The following is a 12214-nucleotide window of genomic DNA, read 5'->3' as shown; positions in this document are numbered from 1 at the left end:
CTCTCTCTCTGCCCGGCCCCCCAGCTCCATTCAGTAGCAAACCAGCCTCCTGGCTGAGAAGGGCTGAGGTAGTAAACCGAGCCCTGGTCGCCTCCGGTCGGGAATAGCCGGATCACGGAACAGGCTGTGTGTGCAAAACTTTTTTTTTTCCCTTCCCAACTTTTGGAGACTCATCCTTTCCAAGGAGTTTTCATTAGTCCTCATCAGGACTTCATAAAGATCGACTTCCTGCGGTCTGGAAACTTAATTCTAAGCGGCAAGTCGACCCAAACAAAGCTTGCGACCCTCTCGCCTCTTCCTCTTCCACCTCCAGCACCCGAAGATCCGGACGCAAAAAAAACCAGCCAGCCAGCAGCATCGTTTCTAACGCCTGGATTTTTCTGCTATTTTCTTTTTTTGCTTTTGCCCTCTTGCCTCCCGTCTCCATCAGCTCGCCCGAAGACGTCGTTGCTTGGAAAGGTGATTTCGGTCTCCCCCCCCCCCCCGCCCACCAAAACATGCAGAATTACAAGTACGACAAGGCGATCGTTCCGGAAAGCAAGAACGGGGGCAGCACTGCCTTGAATAACAATCCGACCAAAAGCTCCAGCAAGAAAGCTTTGTTGGTTTGCCTCGACCTCTTCTGCCTCTTCATGGGTGAGATTTGAAACCGAGCAGATCCTTTCTTCTGATTTAATTCTCTTTTGTTTTCCCCCGGATATCTTTCAAAGAAAAGGAAAAAAAAAACACCAATCCCAAACTTACAACGTCGGTTCTTTTCCACAAACTTTTCTCCTCCTTCCACAACCTCCTTGTGAATACTAACCATTTCTCCTGTTCTCACTCTTCAGTCGTCCTGCCTTTTTTTTTTTTGCAAACTTTTCCCCCACCCCTTTTTTCTGCAGACTTGATGGCTGAACTTTCTCGCGCTGATTTTCTGCAAGAATATCGTTGTTTGAGGCTTGTTTGCACCCTGTTCTCGTTGACCCTAGGAGCGGCTCCGCGGGGGGGGGGGAGAAATCTCAAACTCTCCATTGTCTTGCCTTAGGTGACTGTGTAAATTATTGGCAAAAGCCCTTCTTCGATTTGAGGCACAAGTCCCCTCTTTGCCCCTCCCCCTTAATGGGCTTGATTTTAACGTAGGAAAGCACCTAGCTTCGAGATCGACTCGAAATAAAAATGGATGTCCTGCCATTGAGCTGAGCCTCGTGTAAACAAAGCATCACTTCCCGACTCGCAACCTTAAAGGCAACCAAGCAAATGAGGCGCCGTTTCTGTGGGCTAAATTCATTTGGTTGCTCTTGATTTGAGTTTCTGAAGTTTTCTGGGGCGAGAGGGGCTGCTTTTCGTGTGTTCCAGGTCTGAAGTGTGTGTGTGTGTTTGTTTTAATCTCAAGGAAGGATCCTATTTGCAGCCGCTGGAACAAACTCGGAAAAAGTTGTTAAAGGGGTTGGGGGGGGTATATATACACACACCATTATAAGTCCACACCGAATGGCGATGCAACAAAGCCATAGTAATTGGTGAGCTTGAAAGTTTGTTTTGTGGACTTCTGAGGGAATTGAGAACTTTGAAGTCAGCAGCATTCCTTTTAAATAAGTGTTGTCTTCTGCAACATGTGGGAAGGGGCTAACAGTAAATAATCCCCTCCCCCCTGCAAAGCTCCACTGCTTTAAGCAACTGTGTGTCATGCCATAATCTGATAGAAAGCCTGCCTTTGTGCACCTAAGAGTTACACCTTTAGAACTTCATACTACTCAGTAGCTTTTAACAGGACACAGGGACCCTCCCATACAACATATTGGATAATCATAGTAGGACTCATTATGCTTTATATGTGGTAGCTTCAGTTTTCATGAATGACAGGCAAAGTGGTAAATGCACATAAATGTAAGGGAGAGGATGAGACTTGCTCAGTACATAAGCAGATATTAAGGGATGTTTAGAAGTTCTGTCTGTCCCTGGTAAACATTGATCCTCATCATTAACACTGCACACTATTGAAAGGTGCATCTAACTTCTTTACTAAAAAGATAGGATATCCTGCTGATGCTGCAAAGAAATTGAACATATCATCATGAATGCTGTATGACAGTAGTACCAAGGCATTTGTTCAAATAACCCAGTGGGGAAAAGAGCAAGAATGCTGTCCAAATTTTTATGATAACGATGTAAAAGGTTGTTCCTTTCAAACTCCTCCATCTTCTCCATTTCCAATATATAAGATGTATGGGTGATTTCTTCTTCATTTTGGGGTGCGCGGGTGGAAGGGATTTTACAGCTAGTAAAATAAATCTGTACTGAAATGGGATTATATTAAGGTCATTTCTAAATTTATCCACTTACCAAGGAGCAGCAACTAATCTTGCCTCTTTTCCCAAAAACTTTATTAAATTTCAAAAAGATATAAAATACAAAACAAAGAAAAAAGTTAAAAAGGGAAAGGGATAGGAAAAAAGGAAATGTATGCTATGATCAATTATATGATTTGCTTATACTTTTTTGTTGAAAAGATCATATAAGTGTATTAGCCACAGGAAATTTAGTCATTTATTCTAAGTAAGAATCTGGCTTTGTTGCCCTCTGTAGTTGCAGCTGTCCAGCTTACACAGTCTGATGGATTTATAATAATGTATACATATCAGATGGTTGGTTTGAACAATTAAATTTTAATTGGAGAATACTTTGGTATCCTATGACTTGACACTTTTAAAAGGGATAAGACTTATGATTCTAAAATTCCTAGTCATTGTGATTGGAAGTTCTGGGATTTGAAAGGCCAGCCCACCAAACTTTTGGGGAACAAATGAAAATGATCCATTGGAAATGTAACATTGATATGATATCACTCAAAGTATTGCAATTAAATAAAACTGGCACGAATGTGGCCTTATTCTGTGCAAATAGGATAATATATCATATTGTTAAGTATATTACAATCCACATTAAGCAAGAATTAATGTCTCTAACAGTCTTCATGATTGGTGTTTATATTCTTAAATGCAAAGTTAATTCTGTGGTCAGCAAATCAGTGGCCATCTGCTCCTGCATCACTCAAGTAATTATAAGGGATTCTGAACATAAATGCCTTTTTTATTCAAATGATTTTTATATGCAAATGATTATATATTATTTTCTCATTAACTTCAAAAAATACAGATACCCTTAGACTTCTGACATACAAAAATGATGACATTTTGAAGCAAAAGTTTACTTAATAGTATGTTTATACATGTGAATTCCTTAGTCTCTTTAAAGTTAAACAAATCATTGTTTTCCCCTCATCTGCCTTATGCATAATAATCTATGAAGGCTAATGCAAACAAGAAAAAGAACATATATGTAAATGAAGACTAAGGGCACTGTTGTGGCCTGTTGAATAAGGTGCTGTTAAAGGTCTCATCCTGTTTTTTAAACCTAAAATAGGCATATATTTTGGGATTACAACTTCCACAGTACTCCGCTATTGATACAGAGGAAGCAAATTGATTTTGGCTACTGGATTACAAAATTTCCTGTCAGTGGGTTACATTCCTGGAAAAAGTCACAGATTCATGATGCTACCCTTTATATTTCATGAAAGGCACTTTATGTAACTTTATAATTTTATAAAATGTTTTATAATGAAACAAATCTAGAGTAGCATTTAATATGGCACAGATGCTTTATGGGCAGTGTTTTCTTATGTCATTCTGCTATTTCATTCTTCCAACCCAGGGAGATTAGAGGCTGATTCTCTCCAGATAAATTGGGTTTGGGCACCCTATTATTATTCAGTAATGTGATATGGAGAAATCCTTCTACAAATGATTGCTCAACTCACTATTCTGTACACTTTTCACCAAGTTAGCATTAGATGCAATCCTTTAATGTTTTGCACACTATTAGATTGCTAAGCAGGTAAACATGCACTTATATTTCTGAAAACCCTTACTTTTAACGTACTCCTGGAAGTATGTTAAATAGAAAAATATGTCGTCAGGGTGATTTATGTCATTTGAGCAGTTAAGTCATTATACAGATTTGTCATAAAATTAAGCTAGATGTAGCTGCCCTGTTCTTTGGATCCAGTGGATTTCTCTGTTATTTTACTAGGATGTCTGGACACACATTTTGGTTCATTGGAGCCATTACATGTGGGTCTGTGAAACTGAGCTTTCACTCTAGCCATTTAATCATAGTTTTCTCCCCTCATACTTCCTTCATCACACTGACATGGTTCATACATCAAACTAAGCCATAATGTGGTTTATTTAACTTTTCCTTGGCATGTTCTAGGAACCCAGCTGTTATGGATTGTAAACTGTAGTCTAATTAACATATATGGACCCAGCCACTTGTGATTTATTTCAGTCCTTCCTAGGAGTAATTCCCATTGAATTCCTGATAGTTTCCTTATGAATGAAGTTACGCTGTCATTTTAAGCACAGAGTACAGTACAGCTTCTCTGCTTTAGAAAAGGCACTTGTAGTGGGAGCTCTTTGGCCAATAAATCAACACTTGTTTAAGAGCAGTAATTATCTGCCACTGTGTTCTCTAATGAAGCCTCCAGCTAGATACTCTAGTAACATTTGCATATTCCCTAAGGTACTTCTTTAAAAAATGGCTTAGCTATTGAAAAGTGTAGCAATTACAATTTTTATTGTGATGTTATGGTAACATTAAAAATGCTTTACTTATTCCTCCATATTGCAACTATCAGCTGTCACATAAAAATACAGTACAATAGCATGTCACCTTAATAACCAAATTCATAACACAAATGGTTTCTGCTTTGAGCATATTTTTCTTCACTCTGACAGTTTGGTCTAATTTCTGAAGACTTCTGTTCATCTGGTTCCTATTACTAGGCACTAATATATTAGGCAAAGATAATAGATTCCACCTCCTCCTTTTTTTGTTATCCCCTGCAAATATGGACCTCAAGGAAGAAATAAACTCATAGGAATGCACAAATAATATTTTTTTAAAGTAGAAACATACAAATACTATACATTAATCAGCTTTTCTAAACTGAAAAATAAATTCCCTGATAGGTGTTTTGCTTTTATCAGCATTTAGAACATTTATATTGTAGAAAATGTGATCCTAAATTCACTTAAGGGGAGTAGTTCTCATTGAACAAATTATTATTTTACTTCTGCATAAATATTCATGAGGTTGGTTTATAAATGTAGTAAAAAGTCCATTTTAATTCTTGAAGATCCTTATGATTACCAGCCATCAAACACTTAGATGCTCCATTAAATATATTGGGGCTTGTAAATAGACATGGATAAGATTATTCTGGTTTTTTTTTAAGTTTTATAAGTAACACAAGATAGCAAACATATCTAATGCTGCTTCCTCCAGCTAATTTCCCCATTACAGCAACCCTGTGAGATAAGATGGACTAAGTGTGAGTGACTAGCCCAAAGCCACCTAGCCAGCTTTCGTGCTTAATATGGGACTAGAACACAAAGTCTCCTGGTTACTAACCTGGTGCCTCAATCACTAGACCATACTGTTTGGTGATTCTGGTAATGACTGGCTAAATACATGATCATAGGATCAGTGACATAACATAATTAACAAAAAGCCTTTGTGTTCCAGAAGGCCTTTCTATTTAGTGTCATTTAGCATGTTGAAACTTGGAATGAAAAGCCACAGCTCAATGTTAGCCATGTCTACTACTGTAAGAAATAAATCCCATTGATTTTAGCGGGACCTACTTAATTCCATTAAATAACCACTTCAGAGTATTATGACACAGTGCTATTCATGTACCCTTGGAAGCAGTAAGGCTTCTTTCAAGGTAAATATGAATGATCTTAAGATTTGTGAGCTGACCTGAGCATGAACTAGCTTCTTGATAAAGGGACGATATGATTATTGAATTATTAAGGATCAGTTGAATTTACATCATCTATGATCTCTGTAAATGTAGGAAGAGCAAGTGAATGACCTTTTCCTGTGCACATTCAATTAAGGACACTTAAAAGTGGGCTTCTGTGTATCTTCCCACATATCCACGGGCTGTCCTTTGCTTGGCTATGGGCCAACATTTTCATTCCATGATGACAAGGAAACAGGTGGTTTTATTGTTATTGACTTTCCTTTTCTTGTACAGAATATGTAGATTCAGATTGTCAGTCCAATTACTGCCAGTTGCTGATTTTCAAATCACTTTTTGTAAGGATGTAAGTGTAAATGTTCGAATGAAAGTTAATAATTGTCTAATTTAAAATTCATTTCAGATATCTATTCTATGCCCAAAAAATGTTTCTGTAATTAACAATGCAATTATACTCATTAGGATTTCAGTAGAACTTATTGTGCTAAGGGTGTACAAATTTACCAACAGGTTAAGTACAAATTAGTGTTTTGCTGAGATATTGGCCAAAGTTTTTTTCTTTCCTCTGTTGGGTATATCTTAGATGAACCTTCAACCATATTCCTGTGGGATTTTAATCCAATGATAGTTTAACATCGTTTTCAAAACGAGGAAACTGTAGCTTGTTGGAGAAGAAAGCTTACTTTAAAAGAGTTCTGTTTATTTGTTTCATTTTATTTCTATTCTGCTTTTATTATTATTACAAGTAATTCAAGGCAGTGAACATATCCAACACCCCTTCCTCTACCTGTTTTCCCCACAACAACAACAACCCTGTGAACTGGGTTGGGCTACCAGCCAATGACTGACTCATACTTGCCCAGCTGGTTTCATAGCTAAGGCAGAACTTGAAGTCATCCATGCTTTCTAGCCTGGTGCCTTATCATTAGACTAGACCAGGGGTAGACAACCTCGGCTCTTTTATGACTCATGGACTTCAACTCCCAGAATTCCTGAGTTGGCTCTCAGGAATTCTAGGAGTTGAAGTCCATGAGTCATAAAAGACCCGAGGTTGCCTACCCCCTGGACTAGACCAAACTGGGTCTCAAAAACATTCATAAAGAGAACACATATATTAGCTTAGATTCTGTGGACAGTGAAGAGGTTTATTGACATTACAACTGAGTTACAGATGGAGTGGTCTTGGACAAATTGTTATTTCTCAGCCTGATTTCTCCAGTCTCCAGATAGAATAATAATGTGAAGGGAAATGAGGTAGGAATCATAAAATACTTTGAACAGTGTTATGATGCTTTTTATTCCTTTCTCTAGAACACATTCTAGTTTTATGATAATAGATGTTGTAGTATCAAGATACTAAAATGCATTTTTGAAATCCCTTCTTATATAAATCCCTGGACTTATGTAGCTTCTAGTGAAGTACCTGTCATTGTCATGCCAACACACTGGAAATGGAAACTGGTTTATTTTATTTTTACTGTACAGCAGTAGGTTTCTGGGCATTAGGAAACCACCTGAATACTCCATTTTTTGTTCTTTAAAAATATGAAACAAATCTGTACATAAAAACACATCCTGTATTGGAATAGTAGTTTGCCTAGTGTACCAAGTAACAGGAGGAAAAATGGTAAATAATTGTCTTAATTGGATGCCAAAAAGAAATATATTTAATTAGTATGTATCAATTCTCCCTTCACTCAGTGTAAATCATTATGATTTTTTTCATATTCTCACTGCTTAGCATACAGGTGGAAGAATAGTAATTAACACTAGAGTTAAATATCTTCTACATTGGAGCAATTGGCACTGAATTCAGTGGGACTTACTCCTAAAAGGGGGGGGGAGGAGATTGCATATTTAATCAATAAAGATGAATTGAAGCAAAACAAAAGTAATTGGGATCAAAGATATCAATAAACTGTCAGGCAAGGATATTTATCTCATTTTTGTTGCCTACAAAGTATGCAGCCTTTATTTCTGAATGCTGTGTTTCCTGCCAGGATTAACCATTAAAAAGACTGTGCATTTTATCTGTTTACTTAGCATTTTTGTGAGAATGTACATTCATCATATTTAGATCCTATTTAGAAGTTATTTAGGAAGTGTGATCCAGCTAATGGTTGACGTTTGTAGTTTCAGTACAGTATCCTTCTTAAAATCCTGTACCTGTATTAAATTACCGTAGATATGAAAAATGGCCCTGGAGCAGGAATGAATAACTTCTAGTCTCCCCAGTTGCCATGCTCTGTACCTCCAGGCAATCAGCAACAACATTATCTTGCAATTGCTCAGTTTCAGCTTCTACCAACTCTAATTTGCAGGACAAATGGAAAGAGATGATCTTAGGTCCAATCAGTATCAGTTGAAGATCTCCTTTGTGCCTTTTATAACTCTGATCCATGAAGTGTTTAAAAATGTTCTGCATCTGCTGGCAAAAAAGCATTAAAACTTGTTTCTCTCTGGAGGATACTATGGATTGGCAGATCAGAACAAGTTTTTATGTTTATGTTGCAACTGATGCCTATATTCAGCTACTGAGGATCTTTCTATTGCATTAATCAGTTACTTAAGACCAAGCAGGAGCTGATGAGCTGATAATGCCTTTGTTACCTCCTTATACTCTGTAAAGTTGATCCAAGTAGGTGGATCCTGTGAACCGTTTTTGAAGTGGAATTCAAGCACAATAGTGCTAAAAATAAAAAAGACACTTATTCTATCTGAGAGATTTTTCCAGGGTAAAGGATATTTTAAAAAGATAAGCAAAGTCTAGAAGTATTACTTTGCAGTACCCAAAACAATGAAGGTTGCAGTTTTAAGAATTTTATTCTGGAATTGAGTTTCATTCAATTGAGAGAAAGGTTGTCTAGCTTATTCACTACTATAAAGCTCAGTTAATGGGAAACAAATGATTTTTTTTCAATCCAGGAGCAAAGGATCACTTCTATCTCTATTATTAAACACATTTTCAATAAGAGATTATTTTGTATTACATATGATCAAAGCTGTTGGGAAATCAACAGCATGCTTTATTCCTAATCCATTAGGTTTGAAATGCTACTCAGATTTGTTAAGATTGCAGATTACATAATTCCCAACTAGTATTGCCTAAAGTTGTTCATCATTTTTTTCCTGCTCCTTCTACACAAGTTTTCACCGAATAATGCATTGCGGGTAAAATCTGTAGCTAGTCCCAAATGCATGTGGTCCAATTTTCCAAGTTCCATCTAAGATACAAAATCATAATATATGGTATGTAAATGCCTGATTTGAAATACTAATTCCATAACTAGCTCTGATAGAATTTCTGCAGGCTAGGTATTATTGAAGTTTCTCTTCTAAAGACTAGAAGCAGAACTAAAGAGACAGCTGATACCATTGTATATAAATATACAATATAGCAAGGTTTAAACCTGGTCGATCTGACTAAACAGTCTATAAAATTACTAGTTTTCAATCTTGAGCCATTTACCAAGTCAACACGATTGTCAACATACGAAAATAATTTGCCAGAAAGTATTTCCCACCATGCAGGAATGGTATTAAATACTTGGGTTTGCTATCTAGCATGAGGCCCTAGCAGTAGGAGTGAGCCCATTTCATGGATGTTATTAAAGTTCTTGGCAACTTTTTTATTCTTTTGATTTTTTAAAAAAATATAAGCAAATTTATCCTGTTTTTGTTTTTCATTATCAGTTTTCCAGAGTCATGTATATGTAATGAGCATCCAGGAAAATTTATTAAATATATTTATTTCTTTGAAATTTATATGCTGCTTATCTCGTGGTGTACAATAACACTCATACATACAGAATATATTTCATGGAAAGAGAATCAATTGCTCTAATGCTTAATACTATTCTAGTACTAGACAAATACTAAAAGTTGATAGGTTCTACCTCCTTATCCAGAAGAACGTTATTATCTATAGGTTTGGAGCCTACTTCCTATTTGTAGAAATGTCTGGGTTTGAAGCTAATCTCAGATATTAATTAAACTAATCTACTTTGTGGGGATTGGCCAATTTTGTTGTTGTTTTCTGCTTTCCATAAAAAAAATTGAAAGAATAATCAGTGAAAAACAATGGGAATCCAAGGCCAGGATAAAATAGTTATTATCCGTTTGTTTATTATATACATCTATAAAATATCTACTTTGTAGACTTAAGGTGGTAGCAGTTGGTAAAAGTGAAATGTTAAAGATACAAAATGCTCTCCCACCAAAATAGAAATATAAAAGGAAGGTTATAAAGTAATTTACTCAGGAGAATATGACCCTCTCTTCCCAGGTATTATCCATCAGAATTATTATAAGTGGATCCTACACATATCAAAGGCAGTACATAACAGGAGAGATCAGAAGTCCGTGAATAAGACTTCTGTATGTGCAGCTTATGTTTTGACAGCTGCCATAAAATATTGGGAAAGTAGAGGTTTTGCTGGATTGGTGGTTGGTATAGCTAGCTACAAGTGTAATGTCTCTAATCAATAAAAGTAGCTTGTGAAATTATTAGGGGTTGTCATCACTTTGAGAAAGGCAGGCAGAGGACAAATGGAGTGTTCAGCCAAGTTTGTATGGTTTGGGGTGGCAGTTTGCACACCTGTGGTCAAGTCAACATCACCAATTCAAGGCAGATTTAGCTGAACACCATCAAGCCTCATCAAATGTCTAGTATGTTCTTAAAAAGCGCAGTATTTGTTGACTATTAAATTTAAATGTGAAAACAGGACAAAATAACTATATCAGCCTTCACTTAAGGCTCTATTCTTTCTAGCCTTTTCCTTGATTTTGCTGTTTCCAACTCAATTTGCTTAGTAAGAGGGCTTACTCGGTGACCAGTGGACTAGGTCAGGTCCTATTTTGCCCTTCCTATAATCAGTACCCATAGGCATCAAGCTGTTAAAATGTAACATCTGCAAAATCGATCATAAGTGTCATGACATTAGAAGTTCCAATACACCAAGGACTATTTTTTGGATTTTTTTAGATGATGGTTTCAGCATCCCAAATCTAGATTTACTTTTTTTTCCCCCTAGGATTAGGATGTCAATTATTAGGGTCTAAATTCCTGTTGGATGACACTTGCAGCTATACACAAATGAAGATAGCACTTTGGGGAAAGCTGCATTTAAGTGCCATCAGACATTCTGCTTAGATATGCCAAGCAAGGAATTAATTCATTACCAAGTGATCTACTATAGGGGCTTCCTCTAGAGAAGGAAACAGGTCTTTTCAAGCTCTGAAGATCTTCTTCCATGTAGTGTGCCAATAGGTGCTTCTTTTAGATTCCTATCCAGTATAGAGAAAGTTCAGGTTTTTCCCGTTTAAAACATTTTGATCCTCCCTGTGATCCACAACCATATTGATAAGTACAGTATTACATAGCTTTTATTCCAGATTTAGATTAGTGGCTGTTATACTCTGGGGGAAAATGGGATCAAGAAATTAAGGCAGATAACCCAGTCTTCTCTTTATCAATCAAACCTTAAGAAAGGCAGATAATTCCTTACTGAGTATTATATTGTACTGATGATATGTGTTGTATTTGCCCCATTGACCCAACCTGCTAAAGAAAACCTGCTGCCTTGTGTATTCTTACAGTGTTGTGGCATTTACTGCCGTTTAGAAATCAGTAAATTGTTTGTCTCTGCACTTGTTTGTAACAGGTTGGTGATAAGGTTATGTCTGAAAGTAGAATCTGTAGTTGGAAAGAAAAACTTCAGAAAAAGATGGAGAAAAACTAGTAATGGTGGATCCCCTGTTCAATCCAGATTATTTGTGGCTCCTTTTCCCCAATCCTAGAATTCAGAGAATGCTCTGAGTAGTTTTAGTATTTTGTTAGAAGTAACAGCTTCAGGTACTAATTCATTAATCACAGAGCTAAGATTCTATGAATGCTACTTTGAATAACTTTTTACTTTTTAATGCATTGACTTCTAAACAGGCTACTGCAGCTTCCATCAATTGCTTTTCATGAAAAATGGTGGCAGCATTGCATCCAGCCACAAATCCAGTGTCTTTTATTTTAAAATGGTCTCAAGTGCAATTGTTTTAAGTAAACTTTTCTTTAAAAAAGAAGTTAGACTCTGCACAGGTTTGATTGGGAACAAAATAACATCTTCAAAATGGGTATTAATTCCCTTCCAAGAATTCTTTTTTTCCCCCCCTCCCATTGTAGGCTTCCTCAGAGTGTAGCCATTCTGCAATAGAGGCAGGCCCACCCTTTCTTTTCATGGGTTTGCTGAAGCATTACATTCAAAAAAGGGGAGAAAACGAAGAGAACGTGAAGTATGTGTGTCCCAGCTCTTTGAAATCTTTGTCAGCTGTTTCAATTCTTCTGTGTGGGGAAAAGAACAAGGGAGGTGGGGAGGCATTTTCCTGCTAGTTTTTTTTTCTTTTTTTCTT

At 36.8% G+C, this 12214-nt stretch overlaps 1 protein-coding gene across 1 annotated transcript in view; it reads left to right on the top strand.

Moving 5' to 3' along the window:
- Positions 1–243: 243 nt before the first annotated feature.
- The window catches only part of PLPP3 (phospholipid phosphatase 3), an 81355-nt gene continuing 69384 nt past the window's right edge, over positions 244–12214 (top strand). The window contains exon 1 of the mRNA XM_081324631.1: positions 244–636. Coding sequence (XP_081180757.1) covers positions 498–636 — 139 coding nt within the window. The 5' untranslated portion in view covers positions 244–497. The remainder of the gene's footprint in view (positions 637–12214) is intronic.

The sequence above is a fragment of the Vipera berus genome (genome assembly GCF_964194415.1).
Source record: "Vipera berus genome assembly, chromosome: 3".
Classification (NCBI taxonomy): Eukaryota; Metazoa; Chordata; class Lepidosauria; order Squamata; family Viperidae; genus Vipera; species Vipera berus.
This window is presented reverse-complemented; position numbering and strand designations above follow the sequence as displayed.